This window comes from Rhinatrema bivittatum, chromosome 2, assembly GCF_901001135.1.
Source record: "Rhinatrema bivittatum chromosome 2, aRhiBiv1.1, whole genome shotgun sequence".
Lineage (NCBI taxonomy): Eukaryota > Metazoa > Chordata > Amphibia > Gymnophiona > Rhinatrematidae > Rhinatrema > Rhinatrema bivittatum.
Genome location: NC_042616.1, coordinates 441,293,223 through 441,317,329, shown reverse-complemented (window position 1 = coordinate 441,317,329; position 24,107 = coordinate 441,293,223). Strand labels below are relative to the sequence as shown.

At 39.0% G+C, this 24,107-nt stretch overlaps 1 protein-coding gene across 1 annotated transcript in view; it reads left to right on the top strand.

Annotated features, from left to right (window-relative positions):
- LOC115084911 (cytochrome P450 2G1-like) overlaps positions 1-23,293 on the top strand; it is a 94,262-nt gene extending 70,969 nt beyond the window's left edge. Inside the window, exons 5-9 of the mRNA XM_029590324.1 lie at positions 2,256-2,432; positions 9,541-9,682; positions 11,705-11,892; positions 13,103-13,244; positions 21,712-23,293. Of these exons, the coding sequence (XP_029446184.1) occupies positions 2,256-2,432; positions 9,541-9,682; positions 11,705-11,892; positions 13,103-13,244; positions 21,712-21,893 (831 nt within the window). The 3' untranslated portion in view covers positions 21,894-23,293. The remainder of the gene's footprint in view (positions 1-2,255; positions 2,433-9,540; positions 9,683-11,704; positions 11,893-13,102; positions 13,245-21,711) is intronic.
- The last annotated feature ends 814 nt before the right edge of the window (positions 23,294-24,107 follow it).

Below are 24,107 nucleotides of genomic sequence, written 5' to 3'. Positions count from 1 at the left end.
ACTGGTGCATTCAGATCAATCAGGGTTCATCGAACATCGCCTAATAGCCAATTACACTCAATTGTTTTTTCACATACATGAATCTCTCTTCTCCTCCTCTGTCCCAGCTGCAATGGAATCACTAGACACCGAAAAGGCCTTCAACCATGTTGAATGGTCTTTTTTAATATCCACACTCAGTTTGGATTTGGGCCTAATTTTATAGCCTGGATTCAATTCTTATATCATTCACCCAAGGCCTTTTTATATATTAACAGTCAAGTGTCTCAACATTTCCAGTTATTTAGAGGCACTCGTAATGGATGTCCTCTTTCACCACTATTGTTTAATTTGGCTTTGGAACCACTACTGTTAGCTATATGTCAATCTCCCTCTATTGAAGGTGTATCTCTTGATACTGACACTTTTAAATTATCTGCCTATGCTGACGATGTCCTTCTTTTTCTAACTAATCCAGATGTCTCTCTCTATTATTTATTTGATTTGATCACTACATAGTCTTTGATTTCCGGATATAACGTAAACTGGCATAAAACTGAACTCTTGCCCTTAAACTCCCTAACCTCCATACTGGATTTGTCATATCATCCAGTCCAGAAGGTCACTAAAGGTTTAAAATATTTGGGGATCTGGTTTTTCACGGATTTGCAAGACACCTTATTTCACTGTGAAAATTATATCCTACAGCAACTAAGGGGTATCACTCTTCAGTGGTCTCCTTTACACCTTATCTGGTGGGGATGCTTGAGACCATTAAAATGGTTTTAGCACCTAAAATTACTTACATTTTTATCCATGGTTCCTATCTTTTTCCCTAGAAAGTTCTATCTACAAGTGGATAGGATACTAACTAAATTTTTATGGGAAAATAAAGTGCCTCGTATTGCCTTGGCTAAATTGAAATGTGCCAAGCCCCATGGGGGGGTTAATTTTCCAGAATTTATATGCTTACCATCAAGCATTTATACTGCAACAAGGATTCCTTCTCTTTGCCTCAGGGATCTTTCCAATAGAGCAGCCCAGGTGGGAAGTTCTAGAAAATTCCCTTATTTTCCCTATCCCTGTACATAGTTTTCCATGTATGACTTTAATATCTAAATTAGCATTGAACCGTATATTGTGCTCCTTACCTAGAATCTTGTGGGATTTTGATGTGCTGTGTTCTTCTAGTACCCCCACTTGGCGAAACTCACAATTTGCACCCCTTTGGCATAACCCTATGACTAAAGTTCATGGTCACCTTCTTCACTGGATTAAATAAAATCCAGGGTCGGCGCGCGCAAGGCGGTGCACAATTGTGCAACTTGTGCGTGCCAAGCTGCGCAGCCTGCCTCCGTTCCCTCCGAGGCTGCTCAGAAATCAGAGCGGCCTCTGAGAGAACTTTCCTTCCGCTCCCCCCCGCACCTTCCCCTCCCTTCCCCTCCCTAACCCGCGCCCCAGCCCTACATAGAACTCCCCCTTTACCTTTGTTGAAGAAGTTATGCCTGCCTCCTAACAGGTGTAACTTATGCGTGCCGGCCCATGATCCTAGGCACCCTGGAGGCTCAGGCCCCAACCCGTCCCGCCTCCGGGACCGCCCCGGACCGCCCATTTCCCGCCCCTTTTTGCAAGCCCCGGAACATACGCGTATCCCAGGGCTTGCACGCACTGCCCAGCCTATGCAATATAGGCTCGGTGCACGCAGGGGGAGGCAGGGTAGGTTTTCGAGGGTTGCGCGCGTATCTTATGCATGCAAACCTTTGAAAATCTACCCCTGTATGTTTATATAGTAAATATGAAAAACCTATGGTGATCAAGTCCAATTGACTTGCCAAATGGTCTAGGATGTGGAAACCTCTTGAAAACTATGTTGCTTCATAATTTTTGTCTCATCTTCAATTTGGCTGCTTTGGTCTACTGGTATCCGCAGTAATAGGATCCTTTTCTTCTTTTCTTACCCTTCTCTTTTTCTTTTCCTCCCTCCTCTTCTACCTCTCTTCTCTCTACTCCTTTGCTCTCTTCTCCTTACCCACCCCCTTTTTCTCTCTTATTTTATTTATTTTATATTAGGTGCCCTAATAGATATGGTCTTATGTGTAGATATGTTTCTGGGTTTCATTGTGTAATATTGTTTTTATTGTTATCTTCGTGTTTGTTATTTGAAACTTAATAAAGAAATTACAACAACAACAACAAAAAGAAAGTCCATCAATTTGAAAGTTTAGAGGTTTTGTTTTGAGGCCATTAAAAGTTGTTTTTTGTTTTAATTTGAACAGGTTTATGATATTATTCCAAAAATTATGTGCTACTTACCTGGACCTCACAACCAAATGTTCAGACTTATGCATGGACTCACAGAGTTTATTTCACAAAGAGTGAAACAGAATCATGAGACATTGGATCCCAGCTACCCTCGGGATTTTTCTGATTACTTCTTAATCAGAATGGAGAAGGTATTGTTTTATTTGAAATATAACTTTCAATGCTGAATTGCTGTGTATGAGGTTGGTTATATTTTACCATGTATTAAATGAACAGCAGGGTAGAAGACCAGGGTCAGAGTTTTATCATTTCCAAACATCATGGTTAAACTAAAATTGGAATATGGGTAAAGATAAAAAGGCAAATAATGTGATCTATTCCATTTATGAAAGTTTGCATGATTTATTTGCCATTTTAGGGTGCATGTTTTAGCGGTTTAGATCATCATTAAAAATCTCTGCAAAATTAAGTAATTAACTGCATGATTGTGCAATTGTATCGATTGATTTATTTATTTATTTGCAGGTTTATATACTGTCATTTGGTAGTCCATCACAACGGTTTACAGAAATAAAATATAATATCATAAAAGAAAATCTTAATTACATTTAAATCTATAAAAATATATAAGGTAATAAAATATTTCAAAAGCAAATAAAACAGTATTACTCAAAGTATTAGAAAAATAAAGAAATAAAATACCCACAATAAAAATCCTCCACTGCCTCAAAGTTAATTTTTCCTGCATCCTGATAAGCCTTTGCGAAAAGCCATGTTTTTAAATCCTTCTTGAAACTATTAAAATTTGCCTATAATTCTAATTCAGGTGACATGATGTTCCATAGTTTGGGCCCTGCAATCCAAAATGCTCTTTTTCACACCTCACTTAAATGTGCAGTTCAAATTGATGGAATCCTCAGAAGACCTTTGTCTGATGAGCATAAATTTTGCTGAGAAGTATAAAAATGTATTGCTGCATTTAACCATTCTTTTCCATGTTCATAAATATATTTAAGGAGTAAGCAAAGTACTTTAAAGTCTATATGAAATGTATTTGATAGACAATGTAAGGACATTATAAAAGGTATTATATGTTCAAATTTTCTAGTTCCAGTTAGGACTGTCACAGCCGAGTTCTGCATTAATTGGAGGGGACATAAAATGTTATTCAGAAGCCCAAGTAGTAAAGAATTGCAGTAGTCAGTATTTGAAAAAATGAATGATTGAAGGACGTTCCAAAAATCATCTTGTGTTAAGAGAGGCTTTAAACGTTTAAGAGTTAAGGGTTTATAATAATCATCTCTTATTTTCATGGTAATGTGGTTTTTTAATTTTAAATTGCTATCAATTATAAAACTTAAGTCACGGTAATGTGACACCAATTGAATTTCTGTTGCTAGGTTATCAATTTTCAAAGTTGGAAAGTCAGTAATTGTTAATCTTTGGTTCAATAAAATTATTTCTGATTTTTGTGTATTGAAAAGTAATCTCATATGTGTTAGAAGTTGTTTTATAATGGAGATATACATAGATACCATTTTTAAAGTGTTTTCAATTGAGTCTTTAATAGGAATTAGAAATGTAAAATCATCAGCATAGTTGTAGGTGTGATCCCCAAACCTGCCATCAGATGACATAATGATAACATATATATATTGAATAATGTTGCTGGTAATGAGGAACACTGAGGGACACCAGAATCTAAATGCACTTTTTCAGATAATGTTGAGTTCGTTTTAAATTGAAAAGAATGGTTTTGTAAGTAAGATGTAAAAAAATTTAAAGTAATATCAATAAGACCAATTTCTGCAAGTCTGGTTAGTAATATGTGGTGGTTAAAAGTACCAGATACATCTAAAAGTACCAATAAGTATGACTGCTGATTATCAAAGCCCTGAGAATGGTATAGGAGTGAGCAAGTAATAATGATTCTGTACTGAAAGGTTTTCAAAATACAAATTATGATGGATAAAGAATATTTTTTTTCAAGATGTTCCATTAATTGAATTTGTATGATTTGTTTTCTAATATTTTGCATATGAATGGGAGGGGAGATTTGAGATAGGTCTATAGTTTTCAAATTTGTTGGGATCTAAATTTTGTTTTTTAAGCATCGGTTTCACTATTGTGCTCTTTAAAGGTATAGGAATATTACCTTATTGCAGAGAAAGATTAATCACTTTTGCAATAGGAATGGAAATTAAATAGGAGATAGATTTCAATGTGACTACCGGAATTATATTCAGTGGGTGTGAGGCAGGATTCATTTTTTTAATTATAGATTTAATTTCTATTGCAGAGATGCTGTCAAAGCTTGACCAGTAGTTACTTTGCGGGGAGCAAGAGTAATAGATTACTCAGAGGTATTCGGTAACCAACAATGAGATTGTGAAATTTATTTTTTTTTTAAATTGCTAGATCATTACATTTATTTTCAGGTAAAGTTGTAGCAATTTGTGTTGAATTTTTTGTCAATTAGTGAACCATAGAAAACAATTCTCTTGGGTTAAAAATAGGGATGTGAATCATTTTTTGACGATTTAAAATATCGTCTGATATATTTTAAATCGTCAAAAATCGTTAGAGGTGATATACAATAGGAATTCCCCCGATTTATCGTCAAAAATCATAAATCGGGGGAAGGGGGAGGGGAAGGGGGAGGGCGGGAAAACCGGCACACTAAAACAACCCTAAAACCCACCCCGATCCTTTAAAATAAATCCCCCACCCTCCCGAACCCCCCAAAATGTCTTAAATTACCTGGGGTCCAGTGGGGGGGTCCTGGTGTGATCTTCCACTCTCGGGCCACGGGTGTGTTAATAGAAATGGCGCCATTTTGGTTCCTGTCCCCCGACGTCACGAGCGCAGGAGATCACTCCTGGACCCCCGCTGGACCCCCAGGGACTTTTGGCCAGCTTGGGGGGGCCTCCTGACCCCCACAAGACTTGCCAAAAGTCCAGCGGGGGTCCGAGAGTGACCTCCTGCACTCGAATCATATTGCCGTATTGCAAAATGGCCATACGGCAATATGGCCATACGGCCGGCGCCATTTTGCAATACAAAACATATATTACTCTGTCAAGTTCATGTGACATCAGACCAAATCCTTCAAGTGACAGTGAAGGTTCATTTGAGAATTATACAAGATTTAAGCCTTCAGATTTAGTGAATATTTAACTGTTTCTGACAAATTAACGAAGAAACAAAGTTTCAATGAACAAAGAAACATTTGGGTTATATAATGTAATTACAGATAAAGGAAAAACATTATTAGACAGGAGTGAATAACATCAATACAGAATTGGAATAAGAGCAAAGATTATTTGTTTGACTTTTACAAAAAAAGCAAGGACCAACAGTGGAAATTGAATTAAAAATTCCCAAAAATTGATGGAGACATTTTTTGGTGAACTTAGGGATATGGTTAAGAGGACAGATTGACTCACATATAATTATATTTTTAAAATTTCAAAAAAGTTGAATAAAAAAAAAGCGAGTGGGAGGGTGGTAAGTTGATGATTATAATACAATAATTGAAGCAAGGCTGTGGAGGCATGCGTCAAAATATACAAAACTTACCCCATTCCACAATAAATTATATTTAATAAATCATTCTTTAATAAATTGTTGTTTTATAAAATATACAACAGGGTGAGATTAATTTTGGGCACAGAGAGTAGATTTTTTGGTCTCATCTGGGAGGAGATTAAACACGAGTAATTTTTAAAATAGAAGAGTTGCATATTTATTCATCACCTTTATTTCAGTATGTAAAATTTTGGAAATGATATACCAATGATTTATTTTAGATTTGGCTTGGGGATGAGGAGTCATTAGAGGTCCTTAAAGGATGGCTTAACCGGGTGGATGATAATTTGACATTCACGTTACAAATTGAGAAGTGTGCCATCTCATTTTTCGATATGAAAATATTTTGGGAGAATGGAAGATTATTATCTACAGTATATGTAAAACCTACTGACAGGAATTCAGTCCTCTACTTTAATAGTTTTCATCCCAGGAGACTAAGAGAATCCATCCCCATTAATCAATTTCTGAGATATAGACACCTTTGTCATTCAGTAGAGGAATATAATGGGAAAGCACAATTGCTTACTAAGAAATTCATTGCCAGATGTTACCCCAAGAAGACTATAAAATGGGCATTTAAGAGGGGGTTATATGCCAACAGGGATAACCTTTTAATGAAGAGTGAAATCACTCAGTTAGATAGACTGGTTTGTAGCATACTATACTATTCTAAGGAATCACTCATTAAAAAAATAATATTTAAATATTGGGGATTACTTAAGTTGATCTCAGGGTGTAGGGAACCCCCTGACTTTGCATTTACTAAAGGCAATAATTTAAGATATTTAGTAGCTCCAAGTGGAGGCAAAAAATGTAGTGATCAGTGTGTTAGTGATTTGGGACAAACCACGTGTCATGGGTGTTCAGTGTGTGAAAATGTATTGGTAGGTGATAAATTCTGCCATCCTGGTAAAACAAATTACATATTTTCAAAGGGTAGCTTCACTTGTTCTTCTGAGCAAGTTGTATATGCCATCGTATGTCCTTGCAAATTGATATACATAGGTTATACCAAATGCATGATCCGACAACAGATCATAGTATTGTGTTCCGTGCCCGCAGACAGCCGCAGGCACGGCCCCCTACCTCGTCTCCCGACCAGACTCACGACGGTGTCAGGGCCGACTGCCCTGCACCGGGCTTGGCACCCCCGTGCGGTGATGCGGGCCTTCGGGCTGGCCGCCAGGACCAGAGCCGTCCCTGTTCCTCCCTTGCGGTCACCACTGCTCTCCTCCGCGGCCCAGATCCAAGATGGCTGCCGCCATCCTTAGGCACGAGGCTGCGCCTCTTCACTAGATTTAAAGGGACCTCATCCCTTTAATTGGCTGCAGCTGATTTCTATCCACAGGGCCAGAGGAAGTATAAAAGGAGACTTCCTCTGACCATTCCTTGACTTGGTAATGTCTCCTGTGAGAGTTGTTAGAGTCTGCTTGCCTCGATGAGTTCCAATGTCTTGATTCCTTGTTCCAGCATGTCTTGATTCCTGATATTTGCTTCGGATTGGCTAGCGGTGATTCCTGGTATTGACTTCAGATTGGCTAGCGGTGATTCCTGGTATTGACTTCGGACTGGCGAGTGGTGATTCCTGGTATTGACTTCATCTGGCAAGTAGTGATCCCTCGGTGTGTGACCTCAGACTGGTAGCAGTGACTCGACCTTGGACTTCCTTCGGACCATCATCTCCAAGGGCCCACCTAAGTCCCAGTGGCCCGGGTCCCTACAGGCTCCTCCCGGGGGGACCACGGGCTTCCAGGAGTGAAGGTCCAGTCAGCCCTTGCACCATACGTTGCTCCTTGACCTCTCAAAGGTCCACCTAAGTCCCAGCGGTCTGGGTTCTTACGGGCTCCTCCCGGGGGGACCGCGGACCTCCAGCGGTGAAGACACACCTCTGCTCCCTGACATCACAACTCGTCGTCCGCCTCCACAGCCACGCCTGTCTACAGTGCCGAGGGTCCACTGGTCACATCTTCGGTTTCTGCCTTGCCACCCGACGGGAGAACCTGTGGATCTTCCGCCAAGGTATACCATCCTCCTGTCGGCCCAAGGATCCACAACCCTGAGCATAACACATAGAACATAACAGTAATATTCGGACTTATAAAGAAGGTGCTCCCCTAGTAGAGCATTGGGATAATGCTCATCATGAGATTGCAGATTTAAGATTTTGTGTGTTAACACAATGTGCAAGTGGATATTGAGGGGAGGTGATAAAATGGCTTTGGCGAACTGAGCAGACATTTATTTTTCAATGGTCGACTGTACACCCATGGGGACTTAATGCTGAAATTGAATGGGCGGCATATTATGTCTAAAATATTTGGTGATATGAGTACCTATTTTACAATAGGATGAAGTGGAGTCTGAGGAAATAAGGGTGTGTGTGGAAGAGATAGGAGTGGATTGGTTGTAAAATTGTGGGTGTGGTTAAGGAAATTAGATGGAGTGACAGATGGAGGGGTGTGTCCTTCGTGGATTATAAGGGATATTTAAAAGGCGGAAATGACTGTGAGCTTCCGGTATGGTAACACGTCTGTCGGTGTCTTGAGAGTCAATACCCATATGATGAAGGAAAGGATTGTTAATGGTGGGTGTGATGTGGGTTGTTGAAATAGCTGATATAGTATGATAGTAGATGTGTGCTATTTTTAGGAGAATGATACGCATCCGGTGGTCTTGATATTTAAGAGAGTATATTAGATATATGTAGTTGGGATATATGACTAAACAATTATTTTGTTGTAGTTTATTCGAGAGATTGTTGGAAGATATCCAGTGAATATAAGAGATGAGTTGGGGATGTAAAAAAATGCCGTGGAGAGTGAGTAGTCTGGAAGTGTAGTTAATATATATTTGGTTATGTATATTTTGTTGTAATTAATTATTGTATATATTGTAGGAAGTGTTGGACACCTTAAGAGTCTGAAGGTTCGGGACAGCGGGGCATTGTTATTTCCAATTGAGAGTGGAAGAAAATACCAGAGGGTATTGTAAAAGATAACCCCTGAAGAAGCCTTGATTTGCGAAACAAGGTCCCTTGTTGGGGAGGTGGATCCATAAATCAATTGAGAAGTGAAAGATGAAAGATGAAAATATCAAATATGTGAAGATTGTGGATCGGAATTAAGTGTATTTTGAAAACCCGTGTTCTGAATCAAGGAATAATAAATGTTGAAAAGTTGGGTTACGGTGCAATAAAGTATGGTGGGATGGTATTTTAATTGATAATATAAGAATGAATATGGATGGATGAATGTATGTATTTAAATTTTAGGGAATGGGGGCATTTATCATTGTGCAATAGGGGTATTGGTGGGGGATATAGGTGTCCAAAGATTTAAAAAATATTGTTTAAAAATTATTATAAACAATTAAAATTTGTGATTAAATATCATGCATGGAGATTGTATTTGTAATAAAATTCTAATACTAAAAAAATAAAGAAATTTGATTATATGTATGTTAAAACTGCAATATTTAAATACCACTAATTAGTGTCCTTATGTTGTGATATTATATTTGTTTAGTATAAGGACAGTCAGTAGCCTGTTGTGTTTTGTTCCTCTTGGCCTTTTATAGCTTCAAATTCAAGTCTTTGCCAAAATTTGTTCATTTATCTATACATTCAGGAAGAGATTTCCTAATTAGGGGGAAAGCCAGGCTGTTTAACTTGCTCTCCATGTCCTTCCATTTATTGTATTTTATTTTTAGGAAAAAGAAAATCCTTCCTCTGAATTTTTTGTAAAGAACTTGCTCATGACAATCCTTGATATCTTCATTGGGGGAGTAGAAACCACCAGCACAACTCTGAAATATGGACTTTTGATTCTTTTAAAACACCCAGAAATAGAAGGTAAAAGCTAAATGCAATGATAATTTATATTAAACTTACTATTGTTAACTGCTTGTAATTGTTTCAAACAATTGTGCAAGTTAATATAGTCTGTTCTTCCTTACTGTATTATTGAGAGTATGGCAAGAAGAAATCCACCACAGGTAGTAGTGCACTGAAAAATCTGCTGTCAAGATTTCATGATGAATTCATTTAGGAAACTATTAACAGTATTATGTGAGACAGAGGAAGAAATATACATCTATCTATATATGTGACTCATAGCATATATATATATATATATATATATATATATATATAAATATACTATCGTTCAGGAAGAATTATGCAATTTCAATGAAATTGTCTAATTTGGCATGGTTCGGGGACCCCAAAACCCTAACAAATATTCCCCGAAATTTCAGGAAATTTATGGTTTGGGGTTAGTGCACGCTAACTCCCGTGTCTAGGTAAAAACTCTGAATCCATTCAGCCTATCCTCTATATAAATCCTCAGCCAAAGTAACAAAAAATGACTCCAACACACACACACATATAGGTTCATTCTGACACACTCCATCTCTTATGCATATGCCCATGCAACAACCCTACATATGTAAAGGTAGCACTGCAAATCTTACAGAAAGCTCTGGAACAACAGCACACTTCCTATTAGAAAAATATAACAGGCCAGGCTGCTATAGATCCATACACAAAATCTACAAACTACAAGAATACCTCATCTCAGTTACACATGCAGAACACAGACAGAACCTCACCAAATACAGAATAAATACCCAGAAGACGGGGGCAAGATGGCGTCCTGACTGAGACACGGACCAGAGCAGCTTCTTACCTTTCTGCTAGAAAGTGTTTCCTCCATTATAGATGCCGCCGAAACAGAAAGGGAAGGTGAGAGTATTCCCCTCTATTCCCACTCAACTTTCAGAGCAAGCTCTGATAACAACCTTCCTATCTCAGGGAGCTGTTAATCTTGGGGAGGCGTTTCCCGCTGCAAATGTGCCTGGAGGAGAGGCAGCTTTGCCTGGGATGGAGGTTTCTCTCAGCCCCCCCCCCCCCCCCCGATGTTCGACCGCCGGCAGACAGAGGAACTTCGACCCCTGAAGCCCTGCAGGAGTCGCAAACTGATGATGTTAGCGGCATAAGTCTGCAGACGGCTTCAGATATTAGCATAAATTGCTGCTTACTATGGTGCCATTCCCAGAGGCACAGAGTCTCTCTTTCTCCCTCTCCCTCTTCTCTCAGGCCCTTCCCACACCATCCTCCCACATCTCAAGCCCTCCCCAGCCTAAAAATACCCAAAACAGACTTTGCAAAAAAATCGCAAATTGTGTTATGGGCATAACACATGAAATCACACAGCTTAAAACAATTGAAAAAGGTGTAGTTATTTTCGGCATTAAAATTGTGTGATATGGTGTGTTATGGCTTCGCGACGCCAGCCCACTTTTGCGGAAATCCCACCCCCGACTCCTCCCCAATCCCTCCTGTTTTAAAAATTTGCATCACACCATACGTTATGCTACTTGTTGCATGTGTTAAGGCATTTTTTCCATGCAAAAACAATTTAATGCATGTGAAAACGCCATAATGGGAGTTGATAAATGACCCTGTTAGTTAGTTGCAGCCTGCCAGCAGTCCCAGCTGCTTAAGTAACTATAGTCATTTATTTATATTATTGCAGTATCAGACTAATTTGATTCTTTAATATTAGGCACCAACACTTCTGAGAATTGTGTTATGTTTATTAAAATAAAATAGGGGAAGGTATATACAGTGTAATCAAGTAGATCTCAGAGAACTGTATTTCTGTATTCTATATATATGTTATTTTACTAAATTCTTAATTCCAAAAAATGTGTGGCACTTCGGTACAGGCTGTTCAATGCATACATGTACTGCTTTATTTGTTTACAAGCCAACAGGAAAGAACACTTATTTAGACAAATGTGACACATATTTTTTGGAATTATAATTACATGTATGTGTGTGCTATTTACTCCTTTACAAAATAATTGACAGAAAAAATTCATGAAGAGATTGACAGTGTGGTTGGGCGAAACCATAGTTCATCCAGTGAGGACAGACGCAAGTTGCATTACACTAATGCTGTAATCCATGAAATCCAACGATTCATTGATGTACTTCCAATGGGAGGTATACATTCAGTGGTGCGAGATACCCAGTTCCGAGGTTATACAATACCTAAGGTAATTATTTAATCTTGATATTTTATTTAGCTGAAAAAGTTTTCTCATTTTAAAGTTGCATGGGACATTCTTGGTTTATTTTTTTAACCCTTGACTTCTACACCTTGAAAAAATGCCTTAAAATGTTTATTTCTTCAAAAACAACATTGGGGCCCATTGACTATAGCGTATTAATTCTGTAACACCTGTTAAATGACAGTTTTAGCATCTAAAGTGTGTTACCATTAATAAGTGTTGATGCCATTTTAAAACACACACATTTCAGTTACCAGTAAAACAAAATACAACCACATTTTATTGAGTCGCATGCAAATGCATGCAAAGCTACATATTAATATTAAAATGGCTTATCACAAATCAATTTATTTTATTTTTTATTTATTTATTAGTTGTCTGGTGAAGACCTCTAATCACATTAAGCCACACAATTTGGATACTGTAAAAGTTAACTATACCTGCTGATGTACCTATTCCAATCCCAACTCCCCCCTGGAAGAAGAAAGGGCCCACTAAGCCTGATGTCCCCTCCACATGGATAAGGCACTTGTGGCTTGCTATGGCAGCCTAATGATTCTCCCCTCAGTACAACACCCCTTAACAGCAAAGGAATCTTACCCCAAGAGCAAAGGGAATCTTAGCCCTGTTGATCTTTCATCCACCTCTCCTAGACCCTCTCCAGGTCCTCCCACCTCTTTATCTGCTCTTGGGTATTGCACACCATCCAGGAGAGGGACTCATGCCACCATGGGCCCTTTAGTCACAAAGAGGGGATCATCTGTCCATTACCTTCTCTTGTAATATAGACAAATTACCAGGATAGGATAATAGCATGATTACCTATTGTAACCTACTTATATTAACGGCTATGGTAAAACTAATTTAATGCAGTATTCATTAAAGACTTTATACCCTTTAATCATCGAACTAACATTAGTTTTTATTTTTTTAATATGCTTGTGAAAATAGGCCCTTGTCTTTGTCCTTTACTTATAAGTCCTTCCGTCTTCTATCTGTTTTCCAGCATTCCTGCTATTAACTCATTTCATTTCTGGTGCACTTAATTTACTGTTTCTTTGTATCACATTGGGGTCTTTGTTAAAAGGCACATTGGAGAAAAGCATTTTATAAATAAAGCAATGTTTATATAGACTAATGTTGTAATTATTATTGCAAAAAATAAATAAAATTTGTTTTTAATTTCTAATTTCAGGGTACCGATGTTTGCATGTTTCTGTCTTCTGTATTGTCTGACCCCAAATATTTCAGAGATCCAGAGAACTTCAACCCAGGACATTTCTTGGATGAAAATGGTGAATTTAAGGCAAATGATGCATTTGTTCCATTTTCTATGGGTAAATGACTATTATATTTTTTACAACTAAGGAGAGTTTTTTCTCAAAAGAAAATATCACCATATTTCTTTATTTAAAATAAGTTTTATTCAGCAGAGTGCACATTAGAAAATTCATCACAACATATCCCAGAACAAAAATATTCTTATAACATTTTGTTTCAGCATAACCTCAGGACATGCAACTATACATTAATTTGTAAACTGCATAGTTGCCATTTTAAATATAACATAACTGAACCTCATTCAAAACCTGAGAGAAAATGTATACCTTATCAATCATCCTTTCATATCTTCCCCATCCCCATACACGCCTACGTTGTCATCCACCAACCAACTAATACTTTCTACATTTTATACAACAAAACACACATGCACTCACTCCAAGAACATAAGAGGGAATCAACCAGCAAGCAGTCATATGTGTGTCAGTTACCAATCTACAACATACCCATGTTCAAGTATAGATTTTCCATGTCTTCTGGTAACCAATCAAAACACCTTTTCCACGCCACTAAATAATCTTCAGTTACTTTTTGACTAGCAAATTTCACATCGAGCCTTTCCATCAACAAATAGTCATTCTTGCTTGCCACAAGCCTTTTATGAGTGGCTCCTCCTCATTCCACTTAAGTAAAATTCACTTTCTGGCCACTACCAGTACCAGGCAAAGGCTTAGCAACCGCTGGAGCTCATGTCAAGTTCCCAATAATAGTATTTCACCCTGTTGAGGTAGCAGGAGCCCCATACAGGCATGCAACACTGCTACAACAGATTCTCAAAAGGAGATCACCTTACAACAATATAAAAATCTATGAACGATAATGCCATTTTCTATCTTGCACCTAATATAAATCAGGGAAACAATTTCATATTATTGTTTAATAGCATCTAAATAAATGTGATGTACCACTTTAAACAGCATTTCCCACGAGACCATAACAACAAACATTTTATGTAATATTTCTGCACATCATCAGATGCAATAGATGTGTGTAGCTCCCTGCTCCAGTAACTACTCAATGAGGCCACCCTCTCTTGAGAAAGATGCTGTTTGCATAACACTTGCCATTGAGAAATTGAGTTTTTGGCCTCTCCCACACTTGTCATTAACTGGATCATTCATCAAAATGTGTTATGGCATTAACGCATGGAATAATGCGTGCATTAACGTATGTGATAAGAACTTTAATACATGGCGCAAATATAAATTTTGGGGAGGGGAGGGATCAGGAAGGAGTTTAGGAAAATGATGGGCAATATAGTACTGTGCAATAGCAGAATGCATGTTTTAAACTACATCTTTTTTTCCTGGAATTAAGCTATGCAATATGCCTGAAATGGCCCTACCACAATTTTTGATTAATTTTTAGAATTGCATTTTGGCCATGTGTGTGAGAGAGAGAGAGAGAGAGAGAGAGTCTATAAAAAAGGCCCTCTTAGTAGTCAAGCATTTATATCTCTATAGGAGGGCCATCGAGGTGAGGTGTTGATGGTGGTTTAGGGTTTAGGAACCAGTTTCTCATGTATAGTGAGACATACGAACAGCACAGTACACCTTGGTAAATATTTGACATCATTTGGAGTGAGGAAAGTCTCACGAAGATGACATTTTCTACTATGTTTCCTCACCCTAGCTTGATGGTTCCCTGTTATAGAGTCCATCAAGCTAGGGTAAGAAAACATAGTATAAATTGCATCTTTGTGAGACTTTCTCAATCCAATTGACTTCAAATGTTCACCTAGGTCTACTGGAGGGAGTCTGAGCGTTTCCACAGGGGGGAAGCCCAAGCCAGGGCTTTCCCTTCTAGGCGAGACAGGATAAACATGACTTTGGTTATGTCATCATGGAAGATGGAGGGTTGCAGAGCAAATTGCATATAGTACTGGTTTATGAACCCTCTGTAGAGCTTGGAATCACCGTTAACGTCGGGGCGCTGGGAGCACCAAGAAAGCTCGTGGCATTGATGGAGGTGGCTGGGGAGGAGGCAGAGTGGGGTCATTAAGGAAGGCATCGACCCGGGTGTAAAGAAGGTCCATGGAGGAGGTCAAGGCCTCAAGAAACTGCTGCTGTTCCTGCACCTTGGATGCCAGGCCTGAAATAGCCTGAAGGGCACGCGGCTCCACCGAATCCATGGTCAGGCATAGCAGTGGTCAAGGCACGGAGAAGGGAGGCATGGTCAGGTGTAGCGGTGGTCAAGGCTTGGAGAAGGCAACATGGTCAGGCAGGCAGAGATCAGAACCAAGGACTCAATCCAACACTTAACAAGACAAACGAGATGAGCAGGAACCAGGAACTTGAAGAACAGGACCACGGAGCAAGGAAGACATGGGTAGCAATAAGTATGAGGAGTACGAGGAGACCTGTTGCAAAGGCTACACTTAGAAGCGCTGCCTGAGCTTTTATGTGATGAAGGAACTGACGTCAGCATCCGGGTCTGCAGCCAGGTTCCCACCGTGGGCCTTTTAAAAGACTCACGGTGGTGTGCACGTGCACCTGGGTGAGATGCCATGCTGCTGATGGCATCTCTCTGCGGCCCATGCGGGGAGGCCCAGAGGATGGAGGCATCCTGGCTGGAAGTACCACAAAGCGGCAAAGAGCTGGAGGCACCTGCTGGTTCCCGAGGCCAGAGTTGGTGGCCCACTGCCGCCAGCGACAAAGAGCTGGAGCCTGGAGTTTTACCAAATAGGTGAGAGGGCCATGCCGTGGGCATCCTACAGGTGGCAAGCTTAACAATAAATGGTTGTGGTATTTACATTTACTAAAACACTGCAGTGTGCATTGCAGTCATTAATAGAAAGGGAAGCAATGCATGTTATTTCCCTTTAGAAATTAGCAAATGAAATATACATGACCTAAAAGATTCCATATACTCTTTTAACTGCTATTTGCATGGGTTACCAAGAGGGTAAAACAGAACAGATACATTTGAAAATACCAAGAATGCCGACTCTTTTACTCCCTGACCTAAATACATCCGCAAGAATGCCTCATTTCAGCATAGCTAAAAGCACACATGCTGAGGAAGCCTGAATATACTTCTTAAAGAGCACAGAACAATTTTAAGCTAGGCCATTTTACTAAGGAACAATATTATTTTCCAGGGTAAATCGCTTTGAAAATTGCCCTCATATTCCTTAGATTCTTCACATGAATTAGTATATAAGCATTGCTACTACGATGCAATTTTGCAGGCATATATAAAGAACCCAATTATATAACAAAACACCTAGGACTGAAATCCCAGAATTCAAAGGTCAAGACTGTGTGTACCATTGAGAGGCATACACCCGCAAATTTACATTTGCTAGGGAACAAGTATGCATTTTCACATGAAAATATACGCATGTACTTTGAAAATCAAAGTATGTATAAATGATTTCCCTACCCAAACTCTGCTGCCTGAAATTTCTCTTCATAGAACACATAAATATATGCTCAACAATGCTTTTGTGAATACACATGCAAACCCCAGGGTAATTTTCAAAAATCCCATTTACATGTGTAAAAGTTTTGAAAAATATCCCTTTGTGGTAAATTTTCAAAGGAGTTGCATACGTAAAATTAGCATATACATGTGCAAGTAGCTTGTACTCATGCACATGCTATTTAATAGATATAAAAAACCACACATTTTCATGAACATGAGGTGGTCTAAGGAAATTCTAGGGAAGGGCTAAGAATTACACAGTTAAGTTGTATAATTTTAAGAGATTTATGTGAATACATTAGTAAAATTATTTGAACAATTTTACACTTGGAGGTTTATATTCAGATGCATTTATCCTGATAATTCACAAGTTATCCAGCTAAATGCTGACTTTTGAATATTTTGAGCACTTATTTGGCTAAAATTTAGATGCATATCTCATCATCTGGCTAAATTTTAGCTGGATAACATAGGGACATTCCGAGGGCATTTCTAAGAGGAGTTAAGTTAGCTGATAAGTTAGTTGGCTAACTCTGATATTCAGAGTTATTCTAACATATCCGGCTAACTCTGGTCATGCTGTAAAGATCATTAAGATAACTGACTGTATTCAATAGTATGGCTGTACCACGGAATATCTCTCTAAGTTAACCAGATAAGTTTAACCTGCCAAATTTGCAATCCAGCCAGTGAATGAATATGGACCATCTTCTAATTATTTAATGCAGTTGAGTTCAGACTCATCATTTGTATGCTATTGGTTGGGTGGGAGGTGTGGATGAACTGGGGAAAATTCAGGATGAAGAACTAGAGGGTGTAGATGACCTGGAGAAGGATTGGGTAAACTGCTGAAGGTACTGGCAAAATGTTTATTTCAATTATGCATGCATGTTTTAAAATGTGCCTTCTTCTGCATATTAATCAGTGTTTTAAACAAGCAAGTTATATTTTTTTAATGCAGAAAATAGAAATGCATATATTTTTTAAAAAGTAGGAAATTAGCATGTTTTCAATACATTGCAGGTATTCACATGTTTCCAGACATACGTGTATTTTACAATCTGCATGTGCCTGACACACGCAGGTTATAAAATATTGTAGTAGATCTCCCTGCTGCCCCAAATATATGTGCATATATGGAGCTGCATGGAGTTCTTTGAAAGAAAACTGTTTTGGCTCAATACAAACATACGTGTTTTCTCATCCAGACAGCTAACTTTTCTTCCCAATCAGTCCTCAAGACAAAGATCCTTTAAGTTTGAAATTATTTATTGTACAAGTAGATTCTACTTACAATTGTTGTATCTCAAATGTGTAGCCCCAGGCAAAGATCTTTGTAGCTGAAGATAAGTAGGAAAGGGAAGAACGGAGTTTCTGGGTTACAGGGTGAGAGGGTTCTGAGGCTGATTTAATCTTTAGAATAAAACGATAAGAAGAATGTAAAAAAGCCAATCGTTTCACAGGGCTTTACAAAGTGCTGCTGGCTTTGAAGCCTGCATGGGCAAGACTGAAACTCTCCTAGAGAGCTGTTACAGAAAATGCCTCCCCAAGCTGGGGACAGGGGGCAAGGTCCAATGGCAGTGAGCCTAGGAACCATGTGACACAGGGGGAGCATGAAGGGCAGTCCCTTGAGCCAATGAGGCACTTAGGAAGACTCAAGTTAGATTGAGGGGCATTGAAGCTCTTCCGATAGTGAGAGAAAGTAAAGGAGGGAGGGAGCTTCTCTTAAGGCAAAGCTCCTCTTAAAGGCAGGGCTCACAGACTTTTATCATGGGTTACAAAAAGTGTTTCAATATTAAGAGTCCTCGGAAGGAAGGACTGCACTAGACGCAGTTAAACTGCAATGTATATACAGATACAAACATGTATCCATTGCTGGGAACAGAACAATAACTTTATTGTGTAGAATGCAAGTTTGAGTGTGTGAGACATGAAAAATAGGAATCTAAGGAAAATTAAGTTTTGCTTATAATGAGAGTGGTGGTATGCAAAATGTAAATACAATTTTAGCACTAGCTTATGCCAAAGATCTTTTAATAAAGAGATTGATTTGATCCCTGATGCGAAAAGAGATGCTAGTCCTTTAAAATTAAATTTGTATGAGACATTTTAAATATTATTTAAAAATACATTAAAGTTGCTAAAATTATTTTAGTTTTATATGAATGAAGAGAGTGTGTTTAAGATAGCTTTTCTATAATTTTGAAAGCAGAAAAACTCTTTTAAAGTTGTTTCAAAAATAGTAAGTGATAAGACATGCAGAACTACCATAATGCTCTTTCTTAGACTAACTCCAGTCTTGAAATGGTGAATAAAATGTGCACAGGACTTTGTGTTTCTAATCATTTGAGTGCATGTTTGTAGGTAGAGATCAAGGTACAAACAGAAGGCTGGATTTTCTAAGGTCGCAGACCTTAGAAAATCCGGCAGTAACAGGGGGTGGGGGGGCGAAGCGGGGGGGGGGGGGGGCAGGCCTGCGATAGCCAGCAGTGATTGCACCTCTGCGGTGCAATTGCTGCCGGCTTTTGCACCCAATAGCACCACCGTAAAAGGTGGTGTTATTAGGTGCGCTACTGGCAGCGATAAGGGCCCTTATCTTTTCACAGCCAGCGATGTTTTTGCCGCGACTGCCCTGGTATCGCCCCCAACTGCTCCTCTTCTGGTCTTGATGCCGCACCGACTCCACCCTGATTTAGCGATTGCCCGCAAAAAGTGTGAATGACCCCCTGAGTGTCTCTGTCCCCAGAACATTGCAAATAGCTTTTATCCAGGCTGTTGCAAATATCTATATAGGTTTTTAACAAATATTTTATGAGTATCTTCTCTTAGATATTTGACAAAACCAGAATACTTCAGGCAATTCAACATTTAAGGCCATAATTATAATTAATTTGATTGACTTAAGTCCATCGTTTCAAGTCCTCACACTACACTCCAATAAGGAATTATTTATTCCAAAATCATACCAAAGCAGTACTGCACAATAGGGATAGATATTTGTGAGAAAAGAAATAGGAAATGAGACAAAATTACCTATTTCACTTCATTTCATTCTCAAAGTGAAAAAATTGAAAATCTGACAAAACTTTGTTGGTTTTCATGTTTCGTTTTTAAAATTAAAAAAAAAAAAAAAAAAAAGATCTGTCAGGTCTAGTCCAACACCCGAGGTTGGTGCCTTGCATCGGGAATAGGCTGAGGGTTCAAAGCAGAGACTTCAGACTATATCAGAGCACAATGCCACAGCCTGGTTTCTGAGATGGGCCCAATGCAGGGCTCAGTCTGGAGATTGGCTCCTGATGCCTGGGACTTGGCATGGACACAAGCCTGATGCTGAGGCCTGGCTCATAGGTTGGGTCCTGAAGCCTGGACCTCAGCCTAGGCTGGGGGCCCAAGCCCAATTTCAGGCCCAAGCCTAATGCCAGGACCTGGCCTGGAGACTGGGATGAGATGCTGGAGCCTCAACTCAGGGTCAGGACAAGGCCCTGTGCCCAGCCCTCAAAGATCTTCTGACATTTTCTTTCTTCTTTCTTTGCAGTTGAAATAACACTGTCCACTCAGGAGGCACTGGTGTTAAATGTAGTGCATCCTCCCACGCAGAGGTCACCTGAGGCCCTAGCAAAGGGCCCAGGTCTATGTTGGAGCCAAGGCTTAGACATCAGAAACTGGTCTTCAGATTAGGCCCCAGTGTCAGGACTGGGCCAGGAACATTTGGATTTGGTGTCAGGATCCGAGATGCAGGTTTGTCCATGGCATTGGACCTGGGTGCAGATTGAGCTTCAGGCATTGCGACCTAGTATCTAGATGGGGCCTGGATCCAGTCCTTGGTATAGGTTGAGTCCCATGCAACGGGACCCGGAAGTCAGGTTGAGCTCCTACATCAGGCCTAGTTCTGGGCTAAGACGCAGGCTTCAGGATCTTGCCTCCAGTTGGACGCCAGCATTGGAATCCAGTCCCTGGACTGATCCAGGCCAAAGCCCAAATGTCAGAACCGGGCCCCCATGATGGGCCTGGGCCTAGTCCCCAGCCTTGGCTGAGCCTCAGATATAGAGACCTGGCCTCCAGGTCAGGATCCATCATCATTCCTGGGTCTAGGCCAAGGCTTAGGTTGAATCCTAGGTATCAGGAACAGGCCTGCAAGTTAAGCCCTGGCATTGTGCCTATGTGTGATCCAAGGCCCAAGAATAGGAACCTGGTCTCCCACCCGGGCCCTAGTTTTGGACCAGGGTCTAGGCCCTGGCATAGGCTGCGTTCCTGGCATTAGTTTCTGGCCTCCTACCTTGGGTCTTGCATAGAATTTAGGCCAAGTTCACAGTAACCTACAACAACCTAGGCCTATACATGGCTGAGGTTTTAGGTCTAGGCTTTGAAGTCTAATCCTGACTCCTAGCCCAGGTTGAAGCCTCAGCCTTGCATAGGCGTCGGCCATTGTAGGTTGCCACAACCTCAGCCTAGGCCCTACGCAAGGCCTAGGCTTTGGTCTGGGCATAAGCCTTGTTTGTGGATCACCCGCAGGCCAGCTAAGTGGATGCCAGGGAAGATCCTGCTCTGACATTGTTCCGGGTAAGAGAGACTGGTAGCAGGGATTTCCTGTTTCTTTTTTAATTATTTTTTTTGAACTAAAGAAACAAAAACATTACATAAAATGAAAATCATGGGAAAAACACCCACATAAACGAAACAAAAAATGTAACATAGATTTTACTACTTCACTCCCTACTACACAAAATGACATCATGTCAGAGTTTCAATATGTTGAAGGGGTGAAATAATTGAATTTCTAACATTCTATTGCCACTTTTTCTGATGATTTGAAAATTTGCTGTAAGCTCCTGCATGAAACAGAAACATCTCTATCATAAATATGTTTGCTTTGACATTTATCATTTTCAAGAAAAAAAAGTTAACCTATTTGTAATCATTTTGATATAGTAAAGATACGTATTTATTTAAGCTAGAAGATTTTTTTCTGTTCTTTAGAGTTAGTAAGAATAATTTAATAACAACATTTATTTTCTTTTTATCTACTTCTTTTAATAGGTAAACGGAATTGTCTAGGACTGGGTATTGCTCAGATGGAGCTATTTTTAATCTTCACTACAGTCCTGCAGAATTTCTCCTTAAAACCTGTTTTACAACCAAAGGAAATTGACTTAAAACCAGCAACCCAAGGTTTTGAAACCATAGCTCCATTTTATGAACTCTCTTTTCTCCCTCGTTAAGGAAACCCTCAATATATTTAGTGAAATTACAAGACCTGAGTGATATATCTTATTCCACTTTGCCTCCACAAAGTCATCTATTGAAATGTAAATATATACACAGTGGTGACTACTTCATTAAGTAAAGATGTAGAAACAAAAAAAAATCTAAAGGAATGTATCATGCTGAGGCTTAAAGCAATGGGATGAATTTTCAGTTACACTCATAAAAATTAGGATATACGCAATTAAGTAGAATGTAATTCAATTAATGCTATTTTATAAACATCAAACATGCACATATTTTTACTTTTGAGCATCATAAGGGGGCAATCTAGAAGTATTCTGTGCCAGAGCCAACATTTACATGCTTAAATTGCTATATTTTTGCGTTGATTTGCAATTTTATTCCTGCTTATTATCTTACATATGTAATATTAACTTGTTTATTTTATAATATTGGTAAGGTGGGAGGTCTTGGCAAACTGTGGGGAGTTCAGGCTGAAGAACCAGGAGGGGCTTGAGGATCTGGATAAGAACTGGGTGAACTGGTGAAGCAATTGGTAAAATTGGTAATTTCAATAATGTGAGCATGTTTTAAGAATATATTTATGCTTGTAAATGCTGATTTATGAGGTTAAGTCCTACTTTAATTTTCTGTGCAAAATATATGCATGCATATTTTTTAGTTAGGAAAGGTATGCACTTTCAATGCATTGAATGTAATGCAGGTAAGCATTCATAAGCACTTATGTTGCGGGTAAAGATTTGCATATTTTATGATACAGGCTGGTTATACAAATCTATGCATAGCCATATATGCATCTACATGTCACCGTGTGCAACTAATTAAAAGTGATCATCCCTGTTTTAGCAAAACTTTCAAATGAAATGAATAGATAAAAGTCTCAAAATGTTTTACTGTTTTAACCAAATTGCAGATGATTTAAAATGTACAGAAGTATTAAGGGTTAAAAATGGCACAAAGGGCTTTGGGTAGGAATATAAATGGGGGAAAGATTTAATTGGCATCTCAGAGACATGGTAAAAGAATTAGAACAAATAGGATAGTGCCATACCAGGGTACAAATAATATCACAAAGAAAGAGAGGAGCAACTTGGTGGTGGTAGTAGTTTGGGGTGGTACTTTATACCTGGTTTGGCATAGAGTCCAACAGGATAAGAATCCTGCAAAAGACTACATGCACAGTAGAATATTTATGGTAGAAACCCTATGTGTGTTGAGGAATATAACAATAGGGGTATATTACTATCAACCTAGCCAAAATGATGAGACAGGTGATGAAATGCTAAGAGAAATTAAGGGAGCTATGCAAATTGATAGTGCAGCAACAATGGGAGATTTCCATTACCTTGATATTGGCTGGGTAAATGTAACATCAGGGCATGCTAGAATGGAAAAGTTCCTGATTAGAATAAATGACAGCTTTTTGGAGCAATTGGTTCAGGAACAGATGAGACAGGAAGCTATTTTAGATCTAATTCTCAGAAGAGCTTAGGATTTGGTGAGAGAGGTTATGGTGGTGGGTGGCTTAGCAATATTGATCATATCAAGATCAAATTTGAGTTAATGACTGGAAGGGGACAATAATTAAATCCACAGCTCTAGCACTAAATTTTCAAAAGGGAAAATTTGATAAAATAAGACAAATATAAAAACTGAAAGGTGCAGCTACAAATGCTAAAAGTGTACAACAGGCCTGGACATTGTTAAAAAATACCATTTAGAAGCGCAGTCCAGATGTATTCCACACATTTACAAAGGTGGAAGGAAGACAAAATAATTGCTAGTTTGGATAAAAGGTGAGGCAAAAGAGGGTAATTTATCCAAAAGATCTTCCTTCACTAATTGGAAGAAGGCTGCATCTGCTGAAAATAGGAAAAAACATTAGCATTGGCAAGTTAAATGTAAACCACTGATAAGACAGGCTAAAAGAGAGTTTAAAAATAAGTTAATCATAGAGGGAAAAAATTAATAACTACTTTTTAAAATATATTCAAAGCAGGAAACCTACGAGGAGTCACTTGGAACGTCACTTGGAACGTTAGATAGTCGAGGGGTTAAAGGGGCATTTAGGGAAGATAAGAACATTACAGAAAGACTAAATGAATTCTTCGTTTCGGTGTTTACCAAGGAAGATATTGAGGAGATACCAGTTCCAAAGACGGTTTTCAATGGAGTCAATTCAGATGAGCTGACCCATATCACGGTGA